The sequence below is a fragment of the Polyergus mexicanus genome, unplaced genomic scaffold (genome assembly GCF_030449975.1).
Source record: "Polyergus mexicanus isolate NDT 795.1 unplaced genomic scaffold, iyPolMexi1.0 SCAF_7, whole genome shotgun sequence".
In the NCBI taxonomy this organism is placed as follows: Eukaryota; Metazoa; Arthropoda; class Insecta; order Hymenoptera; family Formicidae; genus Polyergus; species Polyergus mexicanus.
Window position 1 is genome coordinate 5,566,836 of NW_027223327.1, and position 14,377 is coordinate 5,581,212.

The 14,377-nt window shown below is 29.0% G+C and overlaps 2 protein-coding genes across 2 annotated transcripts in view; one reads left to right on the plus strand and one right to left on the minus strand.

The window, feature by feature from the left end:
• Positions 1-579: 579 nt before the first annotated feature.
• On the minus strand, positions 580-2,346 carry LOC138934543 (uncharacterized). Its single transcript, XM_070298406.1, has 5 exons — positions 1,708-2,346; positions 1,387-1,593; positions 989-1,276; positions 729-904; positions 580-655 (listed from the first exon to the last, which is right to left on the minus strand). The coding sequence occupies exons 1-5, from the start codon at positions 2,032-2,034 to the stop codon at positions 640-642; spliced, it is 1,014 nt and encodes a 337-aa protein (XP_070154507.1). The 5' UTR covers positions 2,035-2,346; the 3' UTR covers positions 580-639.
• Positions 2,347-11,259: 8,913 nt separating this feature from the next.
• Oseg5 (intraflagellar transport protein Oseg5) overlaps positions 11,260-14,377 on the plus strand; it is a 369,827-nt gene continuing 366,709 nt past the window's right edge. The window contains exons 1-3 of the mRNA XM_070299093.1: positions 11,260-11,379; positions 11,442-11,546; positions 12,096-12,271. Of these exons, the coding sequence (XP_070155194.1) occupies positions 11,372-11,379; positions 11,442-11,546; positions 12,096-12,271 (289 nt within the window). The 5' untranslated portion in view covers positions 11,260-11,371. The remainder of the gene's footprint in view (positions 11,380-11,441; positions 11,547-12,095; positions 12,272-14,377) is intronic.

Sequence of the window (14,377 nt, forward strand, 5' to 3'; positions counted from 1 at the left end):
ATAAAAAATAATAGTGTCGTCATATTAATCATATGATATATTATTGTAAATAGTTTTGTACTGTCGTTGTACTAGCCAATTGGTAATTTATTTCTTATACATATGTACTAGTACATTTTATGTTAAAAATAAAAGTGATGTATGCGTTAGAAAGTAAATGTACTCTTATGTATGCAATAAAATATTCATTTTTTAAATGTCGTCAAAATAGCCGATTGACATATATATATATATATATATATATATATATATATATATATATACTATGATAAAATCAAAAGAGATAATATATGAGCAATATTATAGATTTGTATTCAATATATGTATGCGACACAAATAGATATCTATGTAAAGTCGTTGTTTCTACGAGACGATAAAACAAAAATAGAGTAGAAATTCAACATATTTTTTGTCTCTACATATTTAACACAATGCGAAAAGCTTATATTTTATTGCTCTTTCCAAAGTATGCACATATTCTTGACTCCATTACTCTACATAATGATATCGGTAATGTAACTATAAAGCGTTGGTAATATACTGACACTTTTAGTTACACTTAGATGAGGGCGTTTACCCGTCGGAGTTCGCCCGTCGCTCCGGCATCCTCTTAATATAAGATTCATCAATATATAAAAATTATTCAAGAGAAATACTACGGAACAGAAATAATACAAAACGGAAGACTTATAAAAAGGCTGTTTATTCAATCTATTAAGTCAATCTACCTTTTAAATAATTGCGTTTTTTTGGCCAGATATAGCATTGTCATCTCTAATATACTCTTCAAGTTCTGTTTCCGGTGCAGATGTTTTAATCTTCTAAAGCGTCCCTTAAGAAGAACAAATACCCACTCTATAACTTGTTTAGTTCTCGAAAGAGTATTATTGAAATTTCTGTGAGCCTAAAAGGCAACAAAAATTTATTAATGACAGCATCTAGATAAAATGCTATTGACTCTCTAAAACAATAAAGTCTAATTGCATACCTGAGTTAAAGCACCGTCGTTATAAGCAGTATCGTTATAAGGTATAATAAGCCATGTTCTCGCTGGTTGATAGTCTTTATTCCCAATGATATACTCTCCATTGGGGAACAAAGCATGTTCATTAGTTATCGCATTTTTATGTAATGGAGAATTACTTAATACACGAGCATCATGGACTGCTCTTGGATAACCGGCAAAGCAGTCTGTGAAAACTAAGGATGCGTCACAAACAGTTTGCAATTGGATAGCATATTTTTTTTTGCTAGTACGATTTGATCCAGAATCCACCTAAGTATCAATGTATTTATATTATTTAAACAAGGTTTTTACCATCTAATCTGTTAGATTTTATATATATATTTTTACATATTTATATAAACTTTTTATATTTTTTATACCTTTGGAGCTTCAATTTCTGTGTGACTGCCATCAATTGCACCAATGACATCAGGCATGCCCGCTTTTGCTTTGAATGCTTCCTTTATCCTATTTATATTGTGATCTTCTGGCCAACAAATTAGAGGCTCTGTCATAAAAAATGGATTATACGCACGAAGCAATGATGTAGCGATGATTTGCCCATTCCAAATTGTACTTCCATTGACCTATTTCATACAATTGCATTTAACATCAGAAAATATATAATAAAATAGATTTAAATATTGAGTAGCTTTACATTATCTATATGAGTCTGGATTTGCTAATATCCATAAGCATACCAAAATTTGTGTCCGAGGTTTTATAGGTAATCTTCCTTCTACTCCAGCTCTGATGAATAATGGAGCTAATCTATTTTCAAGCTCATTAGCAGTTGCAGGAGCAATTCTAAAATGTGACCTGAACTGACACAATGTGTATTGGGGCACAATTCGATTGAGAAAGCCTTTTAATCTAGGCGGAGCAACTCGAGATCCACGCAGATTTAACCTTTTTTCGAGCAACAGCATCATTATCTGCTCATCATCATCTATATCTTCTTCTATATTATTAATATATATGCCGCGAAGAAGGAATAACATTAAACTAAAGAGACTTCGTTGCGCCATTTTTTCCCTCTAGTTGCGTTCTGAAACGTGGCTTACTCTCATAGTTTCCTCATACGCTTCCGACGTTTTACTCTCATTTACCTTCCATTTTCCCTATCAACAGTTTTGGAACGTAACCTTAATAAGACCATTAAGGATGTTTGTGTCACATTGTATTCAGTAGCCCAAATATGCAAAGTTGCTGTAAAGTGCCGTTTTGCTTTTTTGTAATACTATATGTTGTATAAAATTCTTCCGATTCAATATTATTCAAATTCAATATTTCTGCAGATTCAATATTATTTTTTATTTTATCTGATCTGGCATATCTGTGTTCACTTTATGTAATTCTATTGAATTTAAATTTTGCTTTTTTGGAAGACATTTTGTATTATAAAAATTGTACTTATCATTATTTTGTCGTGCAAGCAATAAACGTCGATTTTGTTGCCTTCGAGATGAATCTCTAAATTTTTTTGTTATCGGCATTTTATAAGCTTTTTTGTACACACGCAAAAGTATTCTACAAAAATCAAATAAAATATTTGATAATATTTATAATATATAATATTAATATTAGATAATTTCAGCTATTTCAAATTCAAAAACAAAATATACTAATAAAAACATCAAAAGTGAAATATAAAATTTACCTACATTTTTAAACAAGTTTTTAATTACATAAAACAACTATTATTATAAAAATTACAAATAAAAAAGTATTTAAATAGACAATAAAAAAAGACAAATACATCAATTTGCAACAAAAACAGATTATATTAATAAAATATACATATCTATCTATATGTATAGGGTATCGGTATTGATTTGTCTCGTTATTTTGTACATAAAAGTACTACGATAAGATTATCGAAAACTGAATATTTTACGAAATATTTTATTTTTTATATCAAAATATGTCAGATTAAAATATAAAATAACTCAAAAAGTACTTTATAAAAAAATACTTTATTGTAGTGTTTTGGAAAGTTCTCGAGGTAGGCTATAAGAATATACAATAAAAAATAGGAAGTTCCATTTAAGAAATTAAAGGTGTCTTTGACTTGACCTTAACGATGCCATCCAAGGTCAAACCAATGACACCATCTTATGTTCCCCTCAAAACCATACAATTTTTGTTCAAAACGTTTTTCTCTAAAATGCTTAGTTTTTGAAAGAAACTGTACGGGTGGTCTAGGACACCTGTATATACAGAGTGTTCCAGAACAACCTTCCGTCAATAAAATGACGTATTCCTGATACAATTCTAAGACGATTTTTCCTTTACCAAAATTTGACATGAAGCGTAATTTTTTAGTTATAAGCAAAAATAGTTAGCAAATCACGCGTCGAACAGAAAGTAGGCAGGAGCGGCGCGGCGTGCCGCAGTTGATCGTTCGACGTGTGATTACCACCGCATGAGCCGCTAATTATTTTATCTTATAACAAAATTATGCTTTAAATAAAATTTTGAAAAAAATGTCTTAGAATTACATCAGGAATACGTATTTCTTAAAATAACGTCACTTTATTATAAAAAAATTCGAAAATATAAAATTTTTTATTCACTCCATCCTTTTTTTATGAATTTTTATCAACCCCTAAGTTTTTCGAGGTTTTTATCCCTTGCTTTTACTTTATATTTAAAGTAGTAAAAGACACAATTTGCAGAAATTCTATATTTGCATTGCAATATGATTTATATGTTTTTTTATTTAGTTTTGTGAATTTTTTTAGGGAAACGGAATAAGATATTGAAATTTTTCCAACGGCACAACACGGCACAAATTGGTACCAATTTAGGAAAAAAGCTTGAGCTTAATCGCGAAAAAGTGCGGGGCCAGTGAGCATTTGTTTTTTGTTATTAACTGTATTATTTTTTGAATTATCGAGTTTTTTTGTGGCACAAATCAGCACAAACGTAGGACAATACAGCACAGTTAATAAAAATTAAAAATTTGAAAAGTGCGGGACTGGCAGAAATTTGGTTTTTTCATTTTTTCTGGAAAATACTTTATGTTATTGAGCTGCGATTTGCGGCACAAATTAGCATAAACGTTGCACAATGCAGCATAATTGAGAAAAATATAAAATTCAAAAAGTGCGGGGCCAACTTCACACACGTACGCGCACATCGCAACTTGCACGGTACATGTCGCATTTCTCGCATCGCTAGGCAATGTAACAATGTGGTTGCGCAGTTTCCGCGGTCCGTTGCTAAATAATAACCGTGCAGCAGTTAACAACAATACGTAGCATAAAGATTCGCTACGCTGTGAGTGAGCAGGTGAGTGAGTGAGTGCGTGAATGAGTGACTGAATGAGAGAGTGTTGTGTAAAAGAAAGAAAGAGAGCGAGAAAAGAAGTGTATGCGTACATGCGGGCGTGTGTATAAACGTCTCTCCCTCCTTTCTTCCTTCCCTTCCTCTTTCTCTCTCTCTCTCTCTCTCTCTCTCTTTCTTTCTTTTACGCATACACTCCGCCATACACACATTACGTGTAGCAATCAACTGATTGCAGCGTCCGATGGCCGGCGATCCGGAACAACTTTTGCTAAAGTGACGTTATTTTAAGAAATACGTATTCCTGACGCAATTCTAAGACATTTTCTTTTTTATCAAAATCTTATTTAAAGCATAATTTTATGTTATAAGATGAAATAGTTAGCGATTCATGCGGTGGTAATTACACGTCGGACGGTCAGCTGCGGCGCCGCGTCGCTCCTGCCTGCCTTCTGTACTCAACGCGTGATTTGCTAACTATTTTTGCTTATAACTCAAAAAATACGCTTCAATTCAAATTTTGGTAAAGGAAAAATCGTCTTAGAATTGTATCAGAAATACGTCATTTTACGGACGGAAGGTTGTTCTGGAACACCTTGTATATATATATATATATATATACATACATACATACATATATATACAAGGTGTCCGGAGTTAATTGCATTACCCGTCGTGTGCAGGTAGAAAACGGATAAAACCGAGAAGAAAAGTCTTTACCATTTTGCAATTTTTGTAATAATTATTGAGAAATTAATTTAAAAAGATCTACCAATTCGCGTGGGTATAAGCGCGTGGCGAGAAGAAACAACCCAAAAGTATGCGATCGCTAGGCGCGTGATGAAGTTTTGGAGGAGTGTTCTACAAATGACAACGGTTACGTACGAGCAGTATATAACGCTGGATTCTCGTGTCCTAGCAATTATATATCAATGAGTCGCCTTTCTCGCAGCGCGCTAATACTCCAGCACATTGGCTGATCTTCTTAAATTAATTTTTCAATCATTGTTGCAAAAAATCACAAAACGATAAAAGATTTTTCTTCTCGGTTTTGTCTGCTCTACCTGCATACGACGGGTGACTCGATTGATTCCATATATCCTACATATATATAGTATGTATATTGTTAAAGATTGAAACGTTGAATTTAATCGATAAATTTAAACTGTAAATTCAATCGACAAATCTGAACCGTAAGAGCCGCAATCAAAACCCGAGCGAGAATAAACATCGACGCGATCAGCCGATCGGCGCGTGATCGCATGATCATAATAAAGAAAAAGTGTGACAAACAGCTAGTTCTCGAAGGTTCGACGTAGAAAAATCTTGTTATTCCCATCGGCAGAGCGCGAGCTTCCGCGGTCGATGGATTTAGTCTGCCTGTAACGACGTTTCGATCTGCCGGTCGACGTTCATCGAACTCGATCAACTTTCTTTCTCTATTCTCGCTCGTATCGGTGTTACAGTGGCTTACTCGTCTCAATTCCGAATTGTCTCGCATCCGATCGCGCACATATTCTCACGGCGGTCAATTCGGAAACATCTACAAATTAGTCTGCCGCCGACGACGATTCGAGCTGGTCGATAGCAATCGATTATAATTTCTCGTGTCATATTATCTCGTGTCATATTCTCACTCGTGTCGTGTCGCGGTACTCATAGACCATTCGCGCTGCTGTTGTTACTTTCGCTCGTGTAATTTATGCTGCTTGTGTCGTTCGTTCGCGCATTTCTTATCGTTTAATAGTTTAATTCGCTCGTGTCGTATGCGCTTTCGTCATTCTCGTTGTAAATTCTCAACCGACCTTCTAGCATGCGATCGAGCATCGAACTCAGTGCGAAAGACGCCTCAATGTCTATATTACTACCTGCTCTATAATTATTGAGTTTGTGATTGTTAATTGTTTGGAGTCCGAGAGTCGACGCTCGTTATCCGCATCGCGAATGTCCTCTGCCTCGCGCTAAATTCCATCCAGCGTCCGCGTGCAAGATTTCCATTTTCGCGAGAATTTCTGGCAAGAAGCTCTTAATCGAGATTTTCGAACCGCGAAAAAGAGGCAGTAATTAACAGGACAATCAAGATATCCGTCGGAACCGCGGAATACGTACCGTCGCTCGCTCCTATTATTCTAAATATCTAAATAAAGCGAAATCAAAATAATCTGCGTTCAAATCTTGTCTATCAACACTTTATCCTCCAGCGAATCCACGGATTCGCGTTACACACCGCTTCTCGCTCATCTCTGAGCGTCTCTTTCAGTTTCGGGCGATCTCGTCGAGGTCGACTCCCGAACATATATTAAATTCAAAAAAATTTATATTTGATTAAATATTACCTTTATTGTCACGTACAGATGATCTACTTCTTCGCTATCTCGTAACTTAACTATATATGGTATCACTTATTAATTCACTCAACTTAAAATAACTTACTTAACTTTTGGGCCATGAAGATGGTGAACTCTGCTCGGATGGACCTTTCATGTCCGATAACTCTCGCCATTAAACAAATAAATAACGCAAAGCATATTAACTCCAAAAAATGACGATCGATGAATTGTTTCATAGAATTTTTTTTGGTAATATCTTAAAGAATCTCAAAAAGTCATCTTAAAAACGTCTTGAAGACATCTTTTTGGTAATGTGTGAAAGATGTCTTAAAAAGTTATCTTAAAGATGTCTTTAAGATGTTTGTAGGACATGCATACCCAGTGAGCATTATTGAGAGGATGAGCTCTTTAAAAGGACTTTTTAAAGACTTCATTAAATTTTCTTAGAAATGATATCAGTAAGTTATCTTTTTGTAAGATATCTTTCAGAAGAGCTCTTTATGATATCTCTTCATAGATATCTCTAAAGTCCCTAGCAAGCGTGCCATTTAAGATATTTTACGAACGCCGCACACATGCGCAAACAACGTACGTGTGAACTAGTCTGTTCACACTAAGTGTGAACTGCGTGCCACTTGCAACTACTGCTCTGGATTTCAAGATAGCATTTCTTCAATATATTAACGTTTTTAAGGTAATCTTTTTTTCTTATTAATTATAAATATTATTAAATATATGTATTTGAGTATAAAACAGATTAATATTTTCATATATATTTTTGTTATTTCTATATCCAACCTAAGAAGTTGAGTTATATGTTTTCAAAAAGCATCCCAGTGAGCAATATGTTATCAAAAGAAATTCATAAAGTACTCAAGTTTAAGAGTCGGACTTCCGAAAACACCATCAAAATGATAATATTATGATATCAATAAGTCCTCTAATGCATCGATTTTAGAGGAAAGAAAGACATCATATAATTGACATCTAAAAGAATTCCACAATCTTCTTTTAAATATCAAAAAAATGTCACCGTTAAGAACCGTTCTATTTGTAGTATTATATTTTTGGGCGAGCTTCTTAATTCATCGATTGATCAATCGCATGATGCGCAAGTACAGCAAAGTCCTGTATTTGCTATATTTGTGCATCATGCGATTGATCAATCGATGAATTAAAAAACGCCCTTTACATTTTTTTTTATTTAAAGAAAAATATAACTCTTAGTATACATTTTTTTATAACATTTTATTAGAATTTTGCGAAATACTACATTTTCTAAATTATTTTTATATAATAAAAATAACCTTTTATAATACAATCAATTTGACAATTAAATAAAAAATTTGCCATATAATTGCACATAGATTATTATTGACAATAAAATGCTTTATTCTATTTAAAATGAAAAAAATTTATAATATTGCATGAAAGAAAAACAAATATAAGCACACACACACACACGCGCGCGCGCGCGCGCGCACGCACACGCACGCACGCACGCACGCACGCACGCACGCACGCACGCACACACATATACATAAGCAAAGCATTAGGCACATTACAATGCATGGCTCATGGACGTAAAACGTTCGCTTAAAGAATAGTGCAGATTGGTTACATTGTACTTAATATTTATACGCCGATTGCGTCATTTTTGGAATCTTATGCATTTTTTTATTAAGGTTCTAAGATTGAAAATATATAACTAATATTTAAATAATTAAAATAAAATAATTTAATTAATTAATAACATAATTTAATAAATTAATTTTATTTTTATTTTGAATATATAATTTTCTTTCCAATTTTTAAAACGTACAAAACAATTTTTAATATGTACAAAAGCATATTACATTGCATGATGTTATTGCTGTTTGCTAGCGTTTACTGGATTCTTGCTATTTGTGCTCAGTGCAATTTTCATTATTATAAAAATATATTGACAAAAAACAAAATGACAAAATAATAATAAAATATAACTAAAAAAAGAAAATTGTTGTTTAAACATTGTTTATGTTATTATTATGTTCAAATGTTGTTGAAAAAGACGTTTAAATATTATTAAATCAATAAAAATTATATATATACTATTATTAAATAAATAAAAATATTATAATTATATATAAATATTATGTAATCTAATAAAATGTTATCTGTAATCTTACAAAATGTAAAAAAAAATAGTTATAACATTTTTGTTGCATTTTTTCCATAATATTTTAATTATTGCGTTATTATGGAGATTATTACTTTTAGTTAAATTTTTTTCATTAATTGTTCATTCCATATTTTTAACGTTCAAGACTTAGTTCCAAGTATTAATTTCTTTTGAAAACATTTATATTTTTACACTTTTTAATTAATTATTTTTAAATATAATATATTCTAATATTATTTTAGAAAATAGTAAATATTTGTTAAAGAATTTACAATTTTAATAATTTTATAATAACTTTATAATTTTAATTTTTTATTACCAAATTAATTATTAAAATTTTTTTCAGAAGTGATCACCAGTATTAGCGGGAAAAATATTTCTTCTCATTCGATTCAAACTGTAATAAAAAGTTGACTACAGCATGCTGGAGATCGAATAAATCAACATTCAAAGCGACATGAAAAGAAGAAATGAAACATTTAGAAAAACTATTTTTTACTTGTGTGCAATATGGCAGTTACCTGAGTAAATATAATATAAAATAAGAAAAATAAATATAAGAAAAGTATTAAAAATTAATATTACTTTTATTATATATTATTTTTATATGTAAGGATCATATCAGCATCTTATAGGTAAATTGTACTAGTCACTATAATAAATAACAATTTTCAATTTAAATGTAGCTAAAATTTATTCATAATCTATAATGATGACCTTTATTACTGAAATATCTTTGTAAGTGTTGCAAATTAATTTAAAGCTAATAAAAATTTTAAACAGTCTCTACTGAAAATTACAAATTTGTTACTTAATACAATTTACCTCTGAGGTGTTGATATATACATCCTGTGTATTACATATACCAGTATTAATTATTTTATTTTTATATAAGCACAATATTATATAAACACAAAAAAATTTTGTGTTATTTAAATGTACATTTCTAAAATATGTATGATATATAGGTTCTATATATTTATAATAAAAAAGTTATATATATATATATATATATATATATATATATATATTATTGGGTACTTTTTTTCTATATAATAAAGTATGTAAAAATAATAATATAAATAACAATTCTTAATGGTAATATTTTCATGACATTTATAAGAAGTCAGATTGTAGTGTTCTCTAAGATGTCATTTATATAATGTCTTTTTTTCCTCTGCAATTGACGCATTAGAGGACTTATTGACATCATTATGTTATCATTTAGATGGCGTTGTTGGATGTCCAATTCTTAAACCTGAGTACTTTAAGAATTTTTTTTGATAATTTATTGCTCACTGGGTTGTTTATATTTATATTATAATTATTCTGCTTTCTCATATCAGATATACTCTCAGCATTTTAAGACTCCTGTTGCAAATTAGCTTCTTCATCGCTGTCTAATTTATCCTCACTTTGTCCTAATTTACTTTCAATCTCTTCATCTTCTATATTTTCTGCAGAATTTTTGTTGATTAAAATTTTATAATATTACGTTAATAAATCTATATTGTTTATAGAACATGTAGATTTAGAATAAAAATACTTTTTTTGTTATAATACTTTTATAATATTATTGATTGATTCATTTGCGTATTACATACGGCTCCAATTGTCAATTTCTAATTTTATTTTATGATTTTTAAAATACTTATATAATATTTTAAAATACTTATATAGTATTTTAAAATACTTATATAATATTTTTAAAATACTTATATAATATAAACTCAAGCTGTTAATTAAACCTATTAGAAACTTGATTGTTTTACATGTTATTAAAATAATATATAGTAAAAAAGAATAATACAATCTCTAAAAACTTATCCTTTTTAAAAAAGATAAAATGTATAAATTTCTGTTTTAATTTTTCTATTAATTTTTATTTTATGTATTTTGTGTTTTGTATTATTGGATGTATTTTTTCTTTTAATATTGAAAATCTATAAATTTTATTTATATAGCAAATATTTTTTTTAGATTAGCGCAATTTTTTTAATATCGTTATTTTTATTAAGAAATTAAAACAGCTATTTTGTACAACTGTTTCCGATTAAAATATTTGTATAACTTTTTATTTTCAATTGGCATAATTTTTTATATTATTATTTTTGTAGAATATATTTGTACAATTTTTTTGTTAAAAAATTATTAAGTATTTAAGTTTTTATTTTCAATAATTTAAAATAACATTATTTTGTGTAGATTTAATTAAAGTACCACTGTACTTTACATATAAATATATATAACAGTTTTTCACAACAGGCGCGTGTACTTTTTTACCTTTTTTTAAAAAGGTAATACTTATTATAACAGAAGAGGAAATAAAAGCGGGCGTGCCGTACGCCTGCTTTGTAATGTTCTATAGTATTGATAAAAAGCCATTTCATCGCTGTTATGTGGTTACCATAGAAATTAAACAGTAAACATAAAATATATCTGCATCAGTTATAACATAACCTACATGATTTCTATCGTCGCCAACGTTACTTTGCAATAAGAAAAAGTTATATATCGTTAATAATTGCTTTTACTTGTGTTTTTCAAATAAACTTTAACTTCTTTAGAACTACTTTACACTACGAAATGAAGAAGTGTGTACGTGTGGACTGTATGTTTTAATTTTATTAAAGACAATCATAAAAATTATTTTTAGACGTGTTACAATGAGATTCAAGGTATCTTTACACGACAATAATATACATAAACGCTTGGTTGCTTGTGTCGCATGGAACTCGACAGATGAAATATATTCGTGTGGGTAGGTAAACAATCTATTATAATATTTCATATTGCATTACAGAAAGAATAACATATATTTTACAATATACATATCTATTAAACTTTTATTTGTAAGATTTAACAATTTCATAAATTCAATCCCTGAAATGAATAAAGTTAAGTATTTTTTTATATTTTAATGAACAGGATTAAAATAGAAATATTGCAGTAATATTGTAAAAATAAAATATTGTGAAAATATATTCTTTCATTATATGTATAAAGCAATTGAATTAATATAATTATAATACTAAATGTTTTGTAATAAATAATTTATTAAATTAATTTATTAAAGTAAATAATTAAAATAATTTATTAAAGTAAATATTTTATAGCAAAAAATATTTTTTTTAACACAAATGTAAAAGTTATTTATTAGTACATGTATATATATATGTGCGCGCGCGCAATCTATCCATTTTTAGAATAAAATAAATATTTTGGTTTTTACTTCTCTTGAATTTTCTTTTGTTTTTTGTCTGTTTTTTAAAATAAGAATAAAATTAATATACAAAATTATCTGTTGCAGAGAAGATCATTTACTTGTATGTTGGCATTTAGAAAATGGTACTGCACATCCTACTGTTGTGACTGAATTTTCAAATGATTTTTATCCTACGGATATGCAGTGGCATCCACATCCTAATCATACTTCTATCGCTAAGAAATCGTCTTTGGATGTGCTATTAATAACTACTGCTGATGGTATGTGGTTTGTGTATAGTATACATATTTGTTACTTTTAGAATATATAATATTATCCAAGGTAAAAGGATTCTTTTTCTTTTCTTACTATCTATGTTAGCTCTAAAATTTTATTCTCGCGTATATCAATTATTGTAAGTTATTGTTTGTAATATAAAAGAGAATATTCTTTGAATTCAATAATAAAAATTATATAAATACATACTATATTTGAAGATAACATTAATAATTAATACAAAAGTATCGTATTTTCGTAAATAACATTAATCATTCTTTCTTTTTTTCTTAATCATAATATGTTAAAATTATATTAAGTTAAAAAATATTACAACACTAAAAAAACCTCACAAAAGTAAAAAAGTACGCCAAGTACATAAAAAATATTTTTTGTACGCAACAAAAAGTTTAAAAAAAATATTTACTTCTAAAAAATAATTATTTAAAAAATTTTCCCCTAAAAAATAAAAAGTCAAAACTAAATATGAAATCAATAGTTAACTAAATAAGTACTTAGAAGCAATTCAATTTGTGAGGATTTGTAATTTGAAATAGTATTTGTTATAAAATCAATCTTGCACTTATAGATATATTGTGGATTCTCTCGAAAAAAATTAAATGTATCTTATTTTTATTAAAAAATTACACTATTGTGTTCCAAATAAATATTTTGTATAATATATAAAGTAGCATTATTATATTGCGGATTTTATTACAAATAGTAAATCATAAAATTATTTAATCTTTACTGTAATAATATCGATTACATTGATCACAAATTTCGAATTTAAAAGTGCCCCGTGCCAAACTGATTGACTTGTTTTGAAATTACTCATAAGTTTTACCAGATCCGGAAAAGGATTAAGATTAAAGTGATAAACAAAAACTTATGGCATAGAAAATATTTGCCGAAAATGAGTCAACTTTGACTGCCAAATGATTTTTTTTTTAAAGTGAAGCTTGACATCTCTATTTTAAGAATGTACCTCCATTTTTTGCATGCGATGCATTCCTACTTCTGTTTTTGAAATCTGAGGGCATGTTTAACATACTGAAAATTGCAAAGTTTGACGGAATGCATGGACGTGAAAAAATTTTTTTCGGGGACGTTGTATGATTGGAAGCTATAGTGAAGCCATGGCAAAAGTGGATACATACGCGCGCGCGCGCGCACGTTTTTCAGCTCCTGGCTAGTGTTTTGGCCAGCTATTAAACTTGCGAGCCGGTACTTGGCCCAAAGGCCAAAAATAACGGTAATTTTGAAGAGCTGTAACTTTGCAAAAAGAAATCGACTTCGCTTTTTTTCAAATTGAAGTGGAATATTTGAACTTTATGATGATGCAAACGGCGTCTATGATAATAATTTTATTACGTCCGTGCATTCCGTCAAACTTTGCAATTTTCAATATGCCAAACATGCCCTTAGATTTCAAACGTTACAGAGGTAAGGGTGCATCGCATGCAAAAAATGAAAGTATATTCTTAAAGTAGAGACTTTAAACTTTATTTTGAAAAAAAAAAAAAAACATTCAACTACGATAATTTTTCGCAAAGTGATCGGCAGTCCAAATTGGCCAATTTTCGGCAAATATTTTCTATGCCATAATTTTTTTGAGCAATGTAGTATATATTTACAAAGTCTATACCATATTGAATTTCAGCGGACACAATCACAATCTTAATGCTCAATCTCTTATTGTCAATAATTTAACGGATTTTAAAACATGATATAATTTTAATAAGATATAATTTTATTTTTATAGATATAATTTTAATACAGAAGTTAAACTATATAAGTATTTTATAGATATAATTTTCATATAGAAATTAAATTGTATACAAACTGCATAATCAATAATAATAATATATGTAAATTGTGTAAGTGAATAAATATCATAAAAACATATGAATAGAAAGCAATGGAAAGAAAATACTTTTATGAAGCCGATGGACTTGTTTCATATTCATAAATATACGAATATAAATAAGTTCATTATTTTATTTAATAAACGCATACATATAAACAATATACAATTTCTTCTAAAATGTATTCTAATAAATAACGTAAACAGAAGAAATCAAATATTTTTTTGCATTTATTGATTTATT

Bases quoted from the DNA above. Each gene is read 5' to 3' on its own strand.
- LOC138934543 (XM_070298406.1), bottom strand. From the start codon at position 2,034: ATGGCGCAACGAAGTCTCTTTAGTTTAATGTTATTCCTTCTTCGCGGC. The intron at 1,594-1,707 runs GTATGCTTATGG...TGTATGAAATAG, and splicing joins AACCTCGGACACAAATTTTG to GTCAATGGAAGTACAATTTG. The intron at 1,277-1,386 runs GTATAAAAAATA...ATTGATACTTAG, and splicing joins CAGAAATTGAAGCTCCAAAG to GTGGATTCTGGATCAAATCG.